The following is a 19,963-nucleotide window of genomic DNA, read 5'->3' as shown; positions in this document are numbered from 1 at the left end:
AACTGCTTTTTTTCAGTTTGGTTGTGGATATAATATGTTGCCTGACAAGCCATAAGAATTTAAGTGTATAGTATACAGCCCTCCCACCTACTCTTATCAAAAGCTTTGTTTAATAGCAGCAACATGACAGCATCTGGGCAAGGACAAGGTGTTCCATATGTTCTACATAGATAAAATCAGACTCCGTTTTTAGCCTTAATGCTTTGTAACTCATGATCACAAAGACAGCAGGAAATTTTATGGGGTTTGTTCTTGTTTTTTCAAAAAAAGATGCAAGTATAATTTTAAGACTGCAACATCAAAATGCTTTGCAAAGTTGTTTCGGTTTTCTAGAATGTGTTTTAAAAAGCAAGCCATCCCCAGCTTTGCGGTGGCATTTTTCAATTCTAACAATTCTGACAATTTCTATATAGAACTTTTTTTTTTTATTTTAGTCAAAGATGGCTTTTGAAAGTTCCTAAATAAAATGTATTTGTTTTCCAGTTCAAGCAGGGTTTTTGTTATTTCTTAAAAGCAATTGAAACATTGAAAACTGACTTCAGTTTTTAGATTCAGCTCTGCATATTGACATGCCAGCTCTGACTGTGGAGCCAGTGGAGCTCTGACTAATGACCAGATGATGGTCCTTCAGTTTGCCTTGAGGAGAAATTTGTATTTTGTCACCTGAATCATTTTCTGGACTCCACCAACTGAATAAAGGTGAAATTCAGGTGCCTAAAGATCAGCACTAACTACTGAAAGTACACAGGCCTGGTAGACATGACACAGGTCTCAGCGGAGACCTTCTGTTGCAGGATCTGGAGGCCAAACAAGGTATTCCATAATGCCCCCAAAATCACACAAAACACGTATGTTTAGTCAAGCATATCTCACACTACATCTCTGTTGACTGTAATGAGAGATTAGATATGTTAGTTCACATATAGATTTCTATAAAAAACCCCACCTGTTCTTAAGTTTCTGGCTGAATCTGAATTCCTGATGAAATGTTTTAATTGTACTGAAGTAAACCATATGTAAAAATACCCTGTGTTATAAAAATAAAAATGATCAGTCGTTCACTTGGCTCTAGCCAAAATGTAGCAGATTTCACATGTGACTTGGGAAAAAAATTGAAATTTAAATACAAAAAAGAAAGAAGTCCATAAGATCCTGAAGAAAACATTCAGAGTGTTGTCTTTGTAGGAAACCTTTGAACAGGGCTAAAGTTTCATTAATTATGAAATAGATTCTGAATACAAAAAATGCTAGTAAATTCAATAATTGGAAAAAAAAAAAGAAGGAATGAATGAATTGGTTTATTTATTAATTGATTCTTACCATCTTTCTGACATATTTTGTCAATTGAGTCTTGTGAAAATCAGTAAGTTTGTCTTAAATCAACTACCTAGAAATCCAAATAACACAGAACATACGTAGACGTGAAAATGTGGTGTTAAATTCACATGTATACTTTTGCTTGTTTCCAAAACTAAAATTTAATGACATGTTTCAGCTCTGTAAAATCAAGGAGGTGTTGGGATACATCTATAGCTCTTGCTATAGATCTGAAGAGTCTAATTTTAGGCTCTTAGAGTAGCATTTCAATTACCATCTACATGCATTTGAAATGGCAGTTGCCTTCTAAATGTAAAGATGTATATTTTTTCCATTTCAAAAGCTTTTTCCCATTCTACATTGCAACATATTAAAGATTTCACTGAGTCCTTAATGATAACTGAGAAAAGGCGTCCAATAATGTTTTCTTCCCGTGACCAATTTTTTTAAGAGTTACTGAGGATTCTGGAAATATGGAAAGCCGAAGTCCATGTTGTGCTATGTTCATAGAACCACAGAATCTCCTGAGTTGGAAGGGAATCATAAGGATCATTGAGGCCAACTCCTGGCTCCACGCAGGACCAGCCAAGTCAGAGCATGGGACTGAGCACATCATCCAGATGCTTCTTGAACTCAGTCAAGCTCACTGCTGTGCCCACTTCCCTGGGGAGCCTGTTCCAGTACCCATTGCCCTCTCAAGAAAGAACCTCTTCCTCATATCCAACCTAAACCTCCCCTGTCTCAGCTTCATACTATTATGTTATGTTACTTTACATTAGGTTAGGTTAGGTTACTTTATGTTACATCACATTACGTTACATTATGTTTTGGCATATGAACCCATTTTACTACTATGGGGAACAGCAAACCTTTAACTCACTCTTACCAGATGCTGAGAATCACATAATGACTTAATAACTAGGCACTAAGACACTCAGTTGAGTGTGAGAAATCTGTGTCCAGAGCGTTGTACAATGTAGACTTGTTTATACAAAGCAGAGCACCTCCAGCTGGAGAGGTCGGACAAACAGTGCTGTATCCAAGAGCTTGGTTATTATGGCATTCAGATGGTCTGTTTCAGACTTATACTCAACTACCCACTATCACACAAAACAGGTATTGGCTTTTTGTTTGTATGCCCCATCTTCTCCAGCAGAGATGCTGCCCTAACTCCTGGCTCCTCAGCCATGGCAAGGTGGGGGAGTCATGCCCCATTCTGACATAGTGTCCCTTATGTTACAGAAATCAGCCCTTCCACAGGTAAATTCCATGTATTGATGAATGGTCCTTATCTAAATATAAACCATTTTCATTGAAAAATTACCAGGCAGGTCTATCTATCCCAAAGCATGTTTGGTGCTCTGAAAATGGTTTTGAAAATCTTGTTTCTTCTATTTTTTGAGCCAGCTGTCTTGCATCCCCCATTCTGTTAATAAAGTGATGTATCCATCTGAAAGTAAACCAGAAAACTGGTTTCCCTTTACCTTACATAGAATTATGGGGTTTTTCAAAACGCTTTCTACTTGAGTTAGGCAATTAACTCCTAACTTTGGAAGTTGAACATGGAGTGAAGTTCCTTGGATGTAATTCATGTGAGCCCTATGCTGCCTTGCATATGATAGGTGTTGATTGAAAATGTTTTTACAAGCAATACCACGAAGCTTCTTAAACTGTTTTTCCTTTTCTGTGTCACAGATAGGAAATGGCATTTGAAACTTGAGCTTATGGCTGATGAGTTTAATTTAAATGAGCTGCTGTTTGAAATAGATAACACTTTCATTTTAGTAAATTAATGGTGTGGCAAAAGTAAACTCAAAGATGCTTCTACCTATAATAAAAAAGTGATGATCTCTAGAATTCTAATATTTCACCATGTGATTACCTAATCTTATTCATTTTATTACATGAAACACAGTAAAATGTTTCCTCTGTGCATTAACATAAATACAATTTCAGACTTTATACAAATCTTTGTGCAAAAATCCCAAATAGCTCTGGAATCGTATTGATAGACTTTAATAAAATTGCAACTGTCGCAGTCAAAGGATAGAAATAAAGCAAGGTTTGTGGAAGAGGTAATATCCTTTCTTTGACAAACTGATATAACTGGAAAAAAAAAACAACCTAGCGCTGTTTACATTCACAAGAATGATTTTCATTTTTCTAAGTAAAATGAATGTATAAAAATGCAGGATAAACAATTCCATTTTTGCCAGACTCAGCCAACCTGTGGTGTCTGGTTTCTTCAGCTTAGCAGGCAGAACGGCAGCAGGCATAGACTAGAAGACTTAACTGGGGATGCAAGGCTCTCAAAACATGAGGTATCTCCTATTTATGAGCATTTTTGAGCCTGTCCCAAAATAGGATTTAGTTTCCTATACCCTTTTTGAAACAATATTTCAGAACTTGTCGTTTCAGAGTGGATATTTCAGAACTGGCAGTTACTGGCAAATACTGGATTACTTAGCCTGCCTATGGTAGGCTAGAAGTCAGAAATACAATATTATGATGGCAAGGTTTTTAAAAAATAATGCAATTCAAAGTTTGAATTAAAAGACATTTTCTTCTAATTGCTATTTAACTTCAGATAATTAAGTTTTTTGATGTTAATCTACATTAATATACTTTTCCCCACTTAATTCTGCCTGCAGAGCATGCAGAATTGGGGATGTGGTGCTCCGAAATCCGTCAGTAGTATTATTCCATCATGTTTTAACAAAAGAGATGCAGCGGAATTAATTTTCCAAATATTCCTGGACATTTGGACACTTCTTTGAGGGTGTGTCTGTATTTGCAGTTCATTTTAGGAGTGAACTCCTGAAGCGAATCCCCTAGGCACCTCGTCACCTGCCCCTTTGTTCAGGACATGGATTGACCTTGGCTCAGACAGGTGGGATTTCTTCTGGGTACAATTGAAGTGGAAGCTCCTCTCCGGGATCTCACCTGGCAAGCTGCAGTTATGGATTGATGCTCGGTTCAGCCCACAAGAGGCAAATACTGTGAATATGGGGTCCTCAGCACCAACTGTGGCACTACGCCATGAGACCGCAGTAGCTGCTGGTAAAGGCAGAGCTGTTGAGTCCCTGCTCTCCCTTCAGAGCTCTGTCCCAGTCAGGCCAGGAGAGCGGTGGTCAATGAGAGGCTTGAAGCCATCCTGCTCCAGAGAACCCAGATGCTTTTCACCAACAGAGCATCTGTCCCTTACGCTTGCTTAGTCGCAGAAGTGGTGCTGACACCAAGCAACAGGAAGACAGAATATTTTATTTTAAATGGGCTTAAAGTTGTTATTTTTGACAGATTTAATAACAGAACCCTTCCTAATTAAAACAAGTGAAATAAAAAGTGTTGGCATTTGCATACGAACATCTGCAGTAGCATTGTTCTTTATAGTTATTGTACACTGTGGGACACTATGTTTGGCCAGTGCTGATTCTGGGATTAAAAATTATGGAAAGTATTTAACTTGACGGATGATCTTTCTTTCCTGAGGATTAGAAAACAGTTTTAAATACCAAGTGCAGTAAAATCTGTTCCTCCCCTTCTGTATCGCTGTGTTTCACAGGGTGTTTTTTAACTATTTTGGCACATTCATGAAAAATTGACATTGCAAACCGCTGCAACTGAAACCACAAATAACAATTTATAAAACATTGATTAGAATTGCATTTCTGTTTCCTGCAGCTCCATCTGAAGCTGAAAGTTTTGATGAATGCTGATTAACTGCTAGGTGGATTTAGTTAGAGTTTAAATACACCTAGACTATATGCTATTTTTTGGGGTTTTTTAATTTTAGTAAGTTCACTTATATATTTTACTAAGTATATATTCTCATTTCCTTAATGAACAATAGTAGGAATGGAGAATTTCCAGTCTAATTTCTTTATCAACGTGTCCTGCTGTCCCAAATGTATGCAATACTAAGCAGTAGCTGGAATGCTTATTAATGATGTCTTAACAGTTTTTAAATAACCTGGATTAGCAGCAATTATGTATGAAAGTGTGATGAAAAGTTCTCTCAAAGCTATGTCATACAATTCTTAAGAGCTACTTTTAACTAACCACAGGTAAGTTTTTTTTTGGGAAAGGTGTAGTCAAAGGGCAAGATACTGCTTTTTGCCTCTTGGAAAAGACAAAATGAAGATGAGGAAAATAGCCAAAGTTTGTCTTTCATCTCTTCAGTCGATCTTAGCAGAACTCTTGCTATCTGATCATCAAAGCTGCAGCATCATAAAAGATTTGGCAGAGGGTCATGCAAGACAGAAGAAAATTATAAATAGCTCTAACAATGAGCAGCTCAAAGTTGCTGGTAAATTGAAAGTAGTATTATCTCCCCCTTATGTATAGTTGTGCAAAGAATTGTATTTTGATATCTGAGCAGCAAAAAACTTCACTTTCACTATGAGACAGTTAGAGAAATGGAGTCACATCATAGACCAGAATTCGTTTTCAGTACACTTTGCCCTTCTGACTGAGACATGAAGAATATGGAAACTCAGATGTGGAATAGTTCTTGTGTTACAACATCAAATGTTTTGTGAGCTTGTATACATTTCTTAGCTTGTCTTTATCTTTCTGGGGACAAATTCTGGTTTGTTCAGTTTTCAACTCAGTACAGACAAATAACACAGACTGTTTCCTGAAGATTTGGCTGGATGGAGACGAAGGTAGTTTGGGCTTAGGCCTGGAGGGGATGCCCTATAAATGGTTTTGTGGGGCTGCAAGAGGATGAGACAGGATGTCATGAATTCTGAGAATTCCTGATGTGGGAGGTAGAACATCAGAATAGGGTATCCATAAGCAGCCAGGACCTAAGATCACAGCAGTGCATTCTATATTCTCTCAGCTGAGACTTCTGAGAACATCAGTAACTTCGTGCTTTGCATACTGATTTAATGTAATAGCACAGACAAGCCAGCTTTCCAGTTTGAACTGCCTTTGTCATGACCCACGCTGTTACTGAGCGATTAGAACATGTGCACTTGCATGGGCGGTTTACAGATATAGCTAAGAAAACCTCTTACCAGGAGGGCTGGTAGCAGTGCTGTTATTTTGGAATTAAAACAAAACTAAATGATGTGGCCCTCCCTTTCCCTGAAATAAAGCCAGAAAGTCTTGGGTTTGCATCAACGCTTGACATTGGTTGTAGTAGATTGCCAAGCATGGCTATTCTGTTCCTCTCCCTTCCTGGCTTAGTCTCTTGTGGCTCTTCCTCCAGAGCCCAGCTTTGTATTTCGGAGTCCATCTGCTGCTCTGGCACACCATGCTCTCCCCAGCCAAGGACTGCAGAGGTATGGGATGGTGCTGGTGGCATTTCAGATGGCAGTGCTGGAATTTCCCTTTGGGCTGACAGACTGCAAGCCCTGGTATGGCTGGCAGCCTGAACACTAAGCTGCACAGGCTCAACTGTGGCATTCCCTGACACACTCTTCGAAAAGGAGTTTCTAAACTAGGAGGAGGTCTTTATTTCCTGATAGTTATGTATTTAGAGAATTACTGATGTATCTGAAAGCAGTTACACATTAAGAGAACAACTGCATTGCAGATCCCAGGAATAAGTGGCTTTTTCTTTTCTTCACTGACTAACTTGAGTGCATCCCATTAGTAAAGAACTTGAAGTTCATAAGTTCTGGATTGTGCAGGTGCAAGACAAAGGGAGAAGATTTATGGTCAGGCGTAGCAAGGACAATATATGCAGTAGGATAATGGTGCTGGCAAGATAGCACTTGTAAGGGAGTCTGCAGAGTCTTGAGAGTCTTGTGTGCCAGACCAAGCTTACTAAATTTCTTTGGGAATTCCCTTGTCAACACAGTTATGTCCAGCATCCAGTGTGGCAGCTCCTGCTCCTCATATCCTGGGAAGCTGAGCCCCTCTCGTTGTCCCTACCACTTGGAAATGGAAACAAGCTGGACTTGCTTGGAGACAGTGGGAGAAGTCAGCTTTACTTTTGCCACTGTTGAGTGATGTCACCCGTGAAGTAACCCAAAGTGTGGGAATGGGAACATCTACTGGGGGAAGATTCTGAAAAAGAATCCTACCAAAATATTTAGGTCCTCACAGCACTGAATGTATTATTCATGCCACTGGGTTTTTCTTTCTTTCACTGAACATTTAGGATTTATCTTCACTTTTGGAAGAGCTTTGTAGGAAATCCCACCCTGTTCTCAACTTTTTGGAATGGGTGAAGGCAAGTAGCCCTGACACTTTATTGTCTGCTGAAGAAGGGCACAGCTCTGCTCACCCGAATACACAATATTCTCATATTATTTTCTAGGGAATGTGTTGTCCAAGTGACAGTGCAGGTATTCTGTGCAAGAGGCAGAGACAGAAAGTCTGTGGAGAACTGTTTTGTGATTTATAAGAGGTGCTTAAGAGAAGGGTGTGATATTTTCAGCCTGACAGGCAGAAATAGCACTGAGATCATATGTACGATGTCCTCTGGATGTGTGGGCAGTGTAAGCATGTCTGGACTTTCACAGCCAACCGTTTCCAGTAGCAGAGTTAGCACAGCTCTTCCTTTACTAGACACTATGCAGAGCGCTGCATGCCAGGTTAGTGTTCACAGGATTTGGAAGCTTGTATCTGGGAGAACAAATGAAGTCTGTGATGTCATAGCAAAGCAGTCCAGCACAAGCTTCATGAGCATATTGGGAAATCTATGAACATATTAAAAAATAAAATTGTGGGCTGATATTCCCCAGAGACAGCAGGGAATGTGCAGCAGTGCCTTACAGTGCGGGTCAGCACCTGTATAGCAGGCTGCCCCAAATCAAAGGTCATGCAAACGTGCTGTCCAGCAGGGTTTGCGTTATGCTGCAGGGACAGCCTTTTCCTATTCACATAACTATGACACCCACTGTGCAAACAGAAGATTCGTATGTGAGCAGCATCTTGGACTTTTGCAAAGCTCAAGAGATCACACAGAGCAAAGCTGTAGATGACTCCAGTGATGGGAGTGTGTGACTGCTGGCATAATGCACCAGAACTGAATTCCCCACCTCTAAGTGTTTCCCAAACTTGTCTACGTTTGGGATGTCCAGACTTCAGAGGATCACAGCTACATTCTTGAACACTAGGACATCAGTGTGGAGACATTCATTGTAAGCAAATTACTGCCAGGTACTTGGCATAGTTTGGTGAAGATGGGTCATTACATACTGATTGTAGTAATGTAGAAGAAAATGAGGTGTCATGGCCTTTCTCCTCCAGAAATGGCATTTCTGCATGGTAGAAACTGCAAGGTTGAGGTTATGATCCTGTCTGCCATGAGGGGTTGTCTGCAGCCACTGCCAATGACAAAAGCCTGATCAAGCTTCTGGCCCGTGTTGTGCATAACCTCTTGTAGGGTCTAATATGCTGGGGGATAGATGTCAAGTGGTTGGTCATGTTCTGCAAAGCTTACTGTCCAAGAAAATGCTGTTGTGGGAAGGTGCAGAAGCCAAAGACATCTGGTTTGGCCCTAGCTAAGGGTGTTACAATAAAATTAATGTCCTATTGGCAAATGAGGGCCAGCAATGTGCATTCAATTTGGCGTGAATGACATGAAATCCAAGACCAAACTCACTGCTGGCTAGGAGTCTGGCTAGGATCTCTAATCAAAGATTATAGAGATACAGTCTAGAAAATTACATGCTTCTTAAAAGGTTCCTGACAGTAAAGAGTTCCTCTCTTCAAGCTTTCCTTTGATTCAGTGTGGAACTAGGCATTTTAGATCATCAGTAGCATTGAGTGATAAGCACTTTTCTGGACCTATCTAATAATTTTAACTTCTCAGTACACAACTGACCTGGACAGTGTTTTTCTGCAGACTTCTTAAAACTTTTTATTCTTACTAGCAACCTTGTATCTTGAAAAGCATGGCCTGCATTGTAAAATGCACGTTATTGTAGCTGAATAGTTACCCAGGGCACACAGTCATTCAATACAGCAAGCTAGAATTACAAGTGAAATACAGAAGTGTATTTCCTCTGTGAAGTACAGTAAGAAGTTGTGTTTCTTAATGTCTGGTACCAACAAGAGTCGGTCTTCTCCTGCCTTTCCCCTCGTGGCCCTTCTGTAAACAGCAGACAGAGGGTCTGCCAGCAAAGCTGTGAATAGTTCGGTAGCGCAACTCTTTCTCAGTAATGTGCTTGGAGAACAAAGGACAAACTGCCCCAGCCAAAATATTGCAGGGAAGCTCACACTAGTTTGTCTGATGCAAGTTATGTCATGTTAAATGAAATCCTCAGCTGCTTCTCTTAATGTCCAGGACACTGGGGCAATGCTGTGCTTTCACAAGAAGCAAACTGAACTCTAACCCAGACAAACCCACTTTATAACAACTCCAAAAGCATGTATTGAACATCTTGCTGTATTTCAGTATTACAGGTCAAAAATACAACTGAGGGCTAATTGTGCTGTTTAATGCAACATTTAAAAAGTCTAGTTCTAACATTTGTATTAGTTTCACTTTTTTATTATTCTATTAGCAGCCCATTTTCTGCTCCCTTCCCTCTCTTCCCTATTTGACATTTCAGCATGAATAACAAAGCAGGTTTTTTTCTAAATGCATATGCATCTCTTCAAGGAAATCAGGGCTTGAGCACAAACACTGGTCCTTGCATGCACGCTGATGAAGTATGCATAAAAATATGTCTGCCTTTGCTTGCATACATGTCAAAGTCTGACCTTCCATGCTCTGAACTCCTGCTCCAAAACACAAATGCATAATTCAAGAGGACTGAAGCAGAATTGTGTTGAGTATAACTTCTGGGTGCATGGTTCCCATAGCAAACTGCACAGACTTGAATTACATTTCTAAACTGTTTGTGCACCAGGAGATGTGGATTCCTCAGCATGAGGACGAGGAAAATCAGTGTGCCCAACAGTCAGGACAATCTTCACAGGTCAGCAGAAAATGACTGAGGACTGTGGTCATTCTGGGAAACCTCTTGGCTAAAGTAAGAAGGTTTACCTCCATGTGAATTTCAGACATGAGCGTGAAATAAGAGGGGAAAAAACATTGTTGTGGGTGTCAAGAGACTATATGCATGAGAGAGGCACTGTAATGAATTGCCTTTCCACAGTAAGCTATTCTGGGGATGTTGCAAATTGGAGCCTGTAGAAAAGTCCATCAGGTTCAGGTACTGACAGGTGAGATGATAACTAAGCAAATGTTTTGGAGATAAGCAGTCTTGAATATTGCTTAGGTCTAATTAAGTCTAATATTTCTTTCTATCCCAGATGCTAGTAATGTGCTCAAGGGATACTGTTATGCTGCCAACCAGAGTGTGGAATATAACCAAATTTATTTCCTAAGAATAAAAATAAATGTTCAGAAGTTTAGGTGGTAGCAAACAAGTCATTTTGTGTCTTGTTATATTGTGAAGAAGCACAGCCCACTGTGCCACAGAAGAATGATGTTTAGGAGCACACTACTGCTCATGTGCATATTTGTTTTCCCTTCCTGCACCGACACAGCCATCTTTTTAGCGATGCATAAAAAGAAATGCCTGCAAACTGGTAGCCTGTGACTACTGGGGTACAGATTTTTCTTTTACTCTTCTGAGCATTTGTCCCATTTGGAAGTGTCATGAGAAATATTCTTCAAGTCGTTTTACAGCCCTCGGTAGCTGAAGAAAATGAGATTTTATTGCTGTAGAAAAAAGCTCCACCCTGCCACAATTATTCAGCTGTGTGCGTGCATTCAGATGTTGATATGCCCTTATTATAGCACAGATTTACTGACAGCTATGGCTACTGGGAGAAGCCTTGCTCCCCCTCAAATTGCCAGCTAAATTTGCCTGTTTCCACGGAACTGGGAATTCAATCAGTCATCGCTGCCAACTCTGAAGGATATCACTAAAGTGCTGCTGGAAATGATGCAGAGCTATTTTGAGGGGATAGCTTAGAAAGATATTGTCTTAAATGCCACATTGCAAAATTGTATGAATTAGCCAAATGTGTCTTCTGGAATTCTCAGAGCATTTGTGTGGAGGTTTTGTTACTTTTGCAATTCGTTCTTCACTGAGTTCTCAGAAATGCCATAAGATGTGTTGAAAACTTGTACAAAGGCCATCCTAGGAGACACAAAGCAGAATTTTTCTACGCCCCCCAGAATTTCCTAAAAACTGATTTAGTGCAATGAAAACTTCTTTTGTACAGACGTGTTTCTGTATAAAAATTAGACTTCATAGTGTCCCATAGCTCCTACACCTGAGAAAAGACTTTTCAAAGGTTCTAATGTCTTTGGTGCCTTAGAAAATGTTTTCTCAAATTGTTCTTTGGTCGTTGGTACGTTATTATAGTTTACTTCTTTCTTATTTTACTGAATTGCTTTTCATCTTCGGTGAAAAATGTGGAATGAAGAACAAGAATGATACGCTCCAGCCTAATTTTGCAACGTGCTTAGTACCAGCTACTAAATTTCTTTTTGCTAAGGATACAGCTGACTGCTTTCCTATTTTGAATTAAATGATTTGTTTGTACACTTAATTTTCTTCAATCTCTTTTCATCAGTGGAACAGTACTGATAAAGCACTAGTTGACCATTAGAAGACAGATAAAATAGAATGATGCATCTTCATTACTATCGTATTCTCTTTGAACTATGTTTTTTTTCCTCCCCTTTCAGGACAGTTCTGTTTACTCTGACCTCTTTGGTTGTGCTTGTCATCACTACTGACTGGATCAGCTGGGACAAGTTGAATCGTGGGTTTCTGCCAAGCGATGAGGTCTCAAGAGCCTTCTTGGCTTCTTTCATCTTGGTGTTCGACCTTCTTATTGTCATGCAGGTACGCTCTCCTAATGTTTCATTCAAGCTGCTGAGGCTGCCTAGTCACGCTGTTTCCTCTAGAGCAAATGGTGTTAACACTACACAAAGGTAAATAAACATTTTGTTTGCAATTGCCATTGTTAGAGGCATTTTGTAACACTGTTCTCAGTGACTTTGCAAAAAGCCTGTTGGCCTTTTATTGTGGAAAAACATGCTGGTTTCTCTTCTTAGTCTACTGAAGTGATTCACTGAATCACTACCAGGTAAGAATGGCATGCCTTCCTAATCAGAAGCTGTTTTCTGCAAAAATGACATCAGAAAAAGAAATGGAAAGTAGTTGTTTTGTGAATTCAAAGCTTCTGTTAGGAAGGAGAGAGAAATTCGGCCAAACAAGAAATACTTCCCTATTTCAAACATTTACAATATCAGGAATCCCCACATCATAGCATTTTAATAGATGAAAATTAGTACTTCCTATTAAGATTGCACTTTCCACTTTCACGTGATAGTTTCTTTACTTTGATGTGAGGTCCTCATACCGTAATGTCTTCTGCCAGGAAGGTTAACTGGGGAGATGATAACCTATAGTCTTCCTGATGTCTGCTCTTTGGAATCTAGCTGCTAAGGAAGGAATCTGGGTTACTGTTATGTGGCCAAAATCCTCCTTCGTGTGACACTGTACTTTACCCTTTGCATTTACCTGTGGTTTGGGCCTTGTCGAAGTAACTCACCCAATGCTCAGCGAAGAATTAGGTCATCTGGACTGGGGCAAGGAAAGGAGTTTCGAAGGCCAGAGTGACTTTTACTATTGGTCCTGGACACACTAGGCTCTTGAAGTTTAGCAAAGAATTTGAAAAAAACAGATGGGTCCTTTCTCTCCAATATATTACTGACTAACTGCGCTAGCAAGGACTGTTTCTGAGACAAGTAGGTCTCTTTAATGAGATATCTATTACTGGAGTAATTATCATAGAGGTGACACTGTGATGGCACTCAAAATTTATCACCGCTGTACTAGGACATTAAAGCTGCTTAAAGTCCTACAGTTCAGTTTTATTTTCCAACTTCCACCACCTTTCAGTGCTCACTGTGGTTCATGGTTAGAACAAGGAAGATAAGAAAGGGGAATACTGTTTTTCTAGCAAGATTTCTGGTGCTTTCTTTACCCTTCCTTTGCATTTTACATATTGTTTGCTGTTTCAAAAAGATTTGAGAGAATGTATAATACATGATTGTACTTCACAGGGCTGTAATGAAAGTGTGAACAAAAATACATGATGTATCAAGCTATACTGAACTTGATATCATATGCAGGGTAGAGTTTTCTTCATACCAAATAATTATTAAATCATCCTTTTGACTTTGAAAAATAAAGTTCCAGTACTTTGACCTTGGAGCTGCTGAATATGGAGAGGAATTTTATTTGAAACAGCTTGTCCCAAGTACTATTTTATATTTTTACAACACAAAGCAAAAGGCTCTTTTTAATTGCATTTTTGTCTGAAGTCTTTGTGATGGAGTTATTTATTTTTAAAAGTTATTTGGACTGTGCAACTAAGTTGACATGTTTTATTTACAGTCTAGTTCTAGCATCATTGCATTGCTGCTGTAATAAAGTCAAGCTGAGACAGCAAAGTATTAAATCACAAGTCAAGATGATCAGGATCACGATCCTTTGAGTGAAGTATGCTTTAGAATAACCTGGTTCTAGAAATATTTTTTTAATAGTGTTGTCTGTTTCACAGACACCTTTTTTCCTAACGTAATAAACTTTGGTAAAAACATGATAAAATTAGAAAAAAGGAAAAAAAAACCCACTTGGCATTAATGAATTAATCGTGTTTGAGGTTTTTACTATTGTAACAAAAAAAATCACATTTTAGTTCTTTTTCTCAACAATGCAGTGGAAAAGCTGTTAATTCAAGGAGTAAATATGAAAAATGAAACTATAATGCCACATTCTGCATACCTCTACTTTAGCAAGGTGACAGTAACTCATGCATTAGCCCATATGCTGCCTTTTTTTTTTTTCTTTTTCTTCTTTAGGTGTCATGTTATTAGCGAGTTTGTTAATGGGTAGCAACCCGTGGTGGCTGGATTGCTGACCATGTGTCCAGGGGAATGAATTGTTTCATCCCTGTAGTGTCTTTTATGAGCATTTACACGTTTCTACAGTCTTCTGAAAGACTATGGAGTATTTCAGCATCACTGTGGAGTTACACGCTGTAGTTACCTTGCTGAGCACTTTGCAAGTCCCATGGTGTAAATTCTTGCAAATCTTATGACTTAGTGCAACTTTTTATCTGATGGTACAATCAACTGCAATGTCTGACTGATTTAAAAGCTACCAGAAAATAGGATTTAGTTCCAAAAGGAGAATTTATTCTTCAATAAACTGAAGAAATTCTGTAGTGTAAATAAATAAAAACCAGGTAGTGTTTATGCCTAAAATTCTTTGAGAATGTACTTTTGTGTGAATCTAAAAGCAAACTAGCAAAATAATCCTATTAATACCAAATGGGAATACTCTTGCTAATAAGCAGAACAGAATTTTGTCCTTCTGGATAACTTGAAAGAAATGAAGGTCAAAGAGAGTGAGATAATGCAACATTGCTTGTGAGTAGTGCTGGATCTCTGCTTATGTAGGTATTAAGATATCAGGACACAGAGGGTTTTTTTTTGTTGAATAATAACCATTTTTCAACTGCATTTTTCATAATGTTTTATATGTAAATTGCTTTAACATGTAACTGTATATCACTCCTTGCTATTGCAGTGAAAATCTGCATATTTAACACATGGCCTGTCACTTCTTTTTTTGTTTTGTTTTTTGCAGAATCTCTTGTCCTCTGTCTTTGGTAGAGTTTTAGTAAGAGAATTAGAAGTTTCAGAGATTGAAGAAAATCTGTGTTTAGGCTCCTCTGGTTTTTTTTTTTCTTTTAGTTCTTATTTCCTTGGGGGGGAAAAAAAGATATTTTAGCTATTTTTTAATGTGAATTGTGTTTTGTGTATGTCATTGTTAAAGAGCAACACAGAAAAATTATCAGCAAAATGAAGACTGGTCTTGTTAACAAATACTTAAAGCAGGGAAAATTCCATTTATTTTTAGTTTTACACTGATGGGGAGGCTGTTTTGATTAAACTCTGTTACAATGTGTGTGCATATTAAAAAACAGACCCCTCTCCCCAACATTAAGTGCATAGAAGATAAAATTTGCTTGTTAAAGTTAGAGTAGAAATGCAATCTTGTCCACACAAAGTGGGTAAAGACAATTTCTAGATGGTTTGTTTTTTTAGAAAATCTGTTTAACTTTGCAAACATAATTTGATTGTGACACTTAACTGGATTTACACTCAGTAATTTGATAGAATTAATTTACATGTATACAAATGAGAAAAGAATCCTGGTTTATACTTTAAGCAGAATACGCAGGTGTAGACAATTTCTTTTGAAACAGAGAAGCAAGACACAATTTTGTGTTATAAACAAACATTCACAGTGGTTCCTGTCAGAACAGATACTCTCAGCTGTACGTTTCATTCAAGAGCAGGATATACATTTCCTGTTTCCTAACAAGCAACATCAAGAAGTGCCAATGGAAGTTACCAAACTTTGAATTAAATGTCCTTCTAAAAACCTCCCATTCAGCACAAGAACTTCTGAAGAAGTGGGAACCTGGATGTCAGGATACTTTCCATTATACCTTTGCTGGGTTTTGTAATGTTTGAAAACACAATAAAACCTCACAATATCTGTGTTAGGGAAGTTAACAACTTTTGCACCATTTCTGACATTCAGTGTCCCTGTATGTGAGGGGTTACTATGGTTTTTTTTAAGGGCAGGTGACTAGTGGCAGGTTTTTCAGAAGAGTCAGGACAGGTGGGAATTCACCTTTAATATAACTGGCAGCAGATTGGGGGGGTTGGACTAGGAGATCTCCAGAGGTCCCTTCCAACCCCTTCCAACTCCATTCTGTGTTTCTGTGATCCAGCCCCTTCAGTGGTGTCCCCAGCCACTACCATATGGCGAGGAGGAGCCGTGTACCCTGGACCATCTTTTTCAGATATTATGCGGAGCGTTTCATTCCGCTCAGAGTACATTGCTCTTCACCAGCAGATTTTCAACATGCCTGTCAAACAGCATTACAAAAGTGGGTAAGCATTTGGAACACACGCTTGTACTCAGCTTACTGTGCAACGTTTGCCAAAGAACCCAACTGCGAGGGTTGGCTCTGCGGTACTGTACATGGCCTGCGGGTCTCTGAAGGAGAAGGGGACAAGTTCAAGTGAGGTAACTTTCAGAGAAACCTTTCTACAGCAAGTGATAGATTTTCCATCCTGCAAAGCCTTGCACATGGGAAAGATTTTCCTCTCTTCTTTTGTCCTGTCTACATCCTCATCCTTCCATAGACCATATTAGCACTGATATGAAACATTAAAAAATAATCCTGAAGAATAAAAGTTAATTAGAAGAGCTAGAAGGAAACAGCTCTTGATCAACACCTTCACTATATTTGTGCTTGCTATTACTTCTAGTGACATACTTGAGTACTTTCCTACACTCTTTAACCAACATATTGATAACACTTCTCATGGCATTATTGCCAGTGTGGCAATACTTCCTGCTGGGTCAAAGGCAGATCTTTCTTGCATGTCCTAGAATTGTTCCTGTTCTTGAATCTGCCTCCACAGCTGCTGCTCCTGCATTTATATCTGTATTGAATTTCACAGTCCCAAATGTGGTTTTTTTTATTTTATTTCCCTGAGAGTCGCTGGTTTTGAGGATACCAGGTCTTACTCCTTTCTATTCCTAACACAGAAGAGTAGTTCTCCTGAACTCTGCTTTCATCCATCCCATCAGACATCTGTTTTCTGTTAGATTTCTTCTATCATCTGTCTGCAAGTGATGCCAAAGGAGTGGGTTATTTCCTGGCAATCGTACTGAGAGGGACAAGTTAGTACGGTCCCAGAAATGTCTGTTTGACAGCAAAGGAACAAGCAGGTAGAAATGGGGTTGGGATCCCAGAAAGCAAAATGTCCCCATCCCTCTCCTGTCAGGGAAGTGAGGCTCTGAGGAACTGTCACAGGGACCCTCCACATCTCCTTCCAATCTGCCTCTTCACATTGTTGTTTCCTGGGGGCAAGGCGAAGAGAATGGGTATACACCATACTTGGAGATCAGAGAAGAGAATCATGCACTTGAAATCCTCTGCTTTTGTTTCAAAGGGAAACACCTTTTGAGTTTGATGGACGTCTACTGAGTGTTTGTGTAAAAGGGCAATGAGGAGAGGGGTTACAGCATTGTAACTAAATGTAATTAAAACCCAGAAGTTTCTGTTGGAATGTTTTAAAGATCCAGCTGGATTTATGAATTCCTTTGAAAATCCCTGAAATGCTTTTTCGCCCCCTTGACAGAACCCACTATAAAGTACAGTTTAGTTCTTCAAATCTTTCAGTTACTTCGGGACTTAAGAAAATTATAAGTAAAACCATTTTCCCCTGAGGAAATGTGGGTGCAATTTGTCCCATATTGCACATTATATACCTTTTTAATGAGCTGCCTGGTTTATATTGCAGCGTTTTCATTCTGCACTTGCCTAGTTTAATAACCGACACCATCACTTTAGGCTGTGGATTTTGTCAAAGAAGACATGCAAACAACAGGATTTTTAAGTACATTTCATCCTTTGCACTTTTTAGCAGATGGTTAAATCTTACTTGGGTGCATTGTATTTCTCTCAGCTATTATAGATTCAGCTCTAGGGTTTGCTTCAGCTGCTGTAACTTGGTGTATTTGTGATGACCTGAATCCTATTGCGCCAATTTATACTGACTGAGGACTGGGCCCTTTTTTTAGCTCTGTGACTCAGTTCCTCATTTGCTGAAAAGGAACAACTGTAGCTCTATTCTTTCACTACTTGTCTGATTGTCTGCTTAGCCCCTGAGGTGCTCCGAGAAGGATGCTGTCTGACTTGGTGCAGCTTCTAGCATAATCAGGTACCAGTCCCAGCTGGAGCCTCTTGGCTCTGAGATGACTACACACAAAATGAATTAGCTGAAAAAGCTTCTCATTTGTCACAGTCGTTCCCTTTTACCCTGACAATGGGTATGCGCCATACATGTGACACTGAGACCCTTCTTTTGCAGTGCAGGTATTTGCCTGATATAATGAAGCCATTCTCCAAAAGCAGACCGAGCATTTTTACACACTAAAACCACCTTATCCAGCCCAAATGCACCCAAAAAAGAGTGGAATTTTAGGAACAAGAACAGCTGGGAATTGTTTGCAAATCTTTCACAGGACTGTTTTCCTCTTTAGCTGCAAGGAGGTTCTTTTCACAGGTTCTGCTACAATCAGCCTGTGACAGGCTTTGTTATTTTGGTATGTATGTCTGATGAGTGCTCAAGATTACACTGCAGTGATATATGTTGATTTAACAATAATGGTGACATTTAGATAATTTCAACTCTCCACAGCGATGCTCTGGAATGTACTACTTGATTGTAGAAATCTGCTTTGTAATGAGTGTTGATATATGGTTGTTTTTACCTAAGAATGCAAAATCTGAGATGAGATTGAACTGGTTCAGGCAAGTGATAGGATTGTATGCAGTTTGTAAATGCAACCATGCCAGTTGAAAAAAAATAGAAACCACAGTTTGCCATTGCTAGACTAGCATGTTGCCAAAGACAAGCCCATCCATATTCTCCATTTGACTACATGGCATAATGAATTTGCTGCATTTAGTGACAGGGCATAAAGATAAACCTTGCGACAATACTGTGTTTGAATAAGGACAGGAAGCAAAACCAGATTGGTTGTTCTTAATCAAATCTTAGAGGGGCACAGAAACAAGAATATGCCAATGCTGTTGGTCTAATTGCATTATTTCTGCAATTAGAAATTTCTGCGAAGCAGATTGAATGGCAGTTGTTTATATTTCCTTGGAAAGTTTGAAGCCTGTTACATGAGACAGTAACAAAAAGGGGCGCTTACTTCTATTGCCTTTGAGTTCTTCTAACGTGCTGTAAAGCTGCTGCTTTTCTTTGTATTACAGGAGGGACCTATGTGGTTAATCACTGAGCGTCTTCAGATCTTGAATACATTATATATTTTTGCATCTGTTAGAATCGGATTTTAATGAACCCATCAATAAGTCATTCATTCTCCCATGTATAGAGGAGGGGGAGTGTTCCCTAGTGCTTTCAGTGATATGAAATTATAGTTGCAGTGGTTTCTGATGATGAACTAATGTTTTATTACTCAGCTGTATTGTTTTTGGCCTCATGTCCCTGTGGGTCATAGGTGTTGTGTAAGTGTGGCCTTATATCAACCAGGCTTCTGGTCTCCTACAGGTCAGAAGCTAAAAAGTTTCGTTTTCTCTGGAGGCTGGCTGTGTTTGCTGCCCATCCTGTAATGCTCGGTAGGGAGAGGAGATTCCCAGCACAGCACTTACCAGATCAAGGGCCAGCATTGCATGATGGTGCAAATCTCTTGTTTCCTAAAGCAACTAAATCCCTTGTTTTCCAAAGCAACTAAATCAATACACCTGTGGAGTATCCCAAATAGTCTCAGTAGTACACTGCAGCTGACTTTGGACTGTACTATGTCTCAGTTGGTCCCCAAATAATTAACCTCTTGTCTGTCTCTTCCTAGTACCTGGATAGTATTTGCAATATAGTTTTTCATTAAGATTCCTCAGAGCCCAGCATGAGCCAGCAGGTGCTGTAGGTGCATTAACACATTGTCACTATTGTTGAAATGCTACGAACAGAGGCAAAAACCGATGTTAATCAAACTGGGAAAGAGCTGTGTTTTTCACCTCCCTCCCCCAACACTTGTTCGATTGCTGTAGTAGCCTCTAATGCTGAACCTGTCTTGAAACCTCTGCTGCC

At 39.3% G+C, this 19,963-nt stretch overlaps 1 protein-coding gene across 1 annotated transcript in view; it reads left to right on the top strand.

The window, feature by feature from the left end:
* The window catches only part of TMEM117 (transmembrane protein 117), a 223,597-nt gene that overhangs the window by 170,829 nt on the left and 32,805 nt on the right, over nucleotides 1–19,963 (top strand). Inside the window, exon 6 of the mRNA XM_084273725.1 lies at nucleotides 11,927–12,086. Coding sequence (XP_084129851.1) covers nucleotides 11,927–12,086 — 160 coding nt within the window. The remainder of the gene's footprint in view (nucleotides 1–11,926; nucleotides 12,087–19,963) is intronic.

This window comes from Gallinula chloropus (assembly GCF_964237585.1).
Source record: "Gallinula chloropus genome assembly, chromosome: 1".
Lineage (NCBI taxonomy): Eukaryota > Metazoa > Chordata > Aves > Gruiformes > Rallidae > Gallinula > Gallinula chloropus.
The sequence above is the reverse complement of the archived record's forward strand: the minus strand, read 5'-3'. Positions and strand labels throughout refer to the sequence as shown.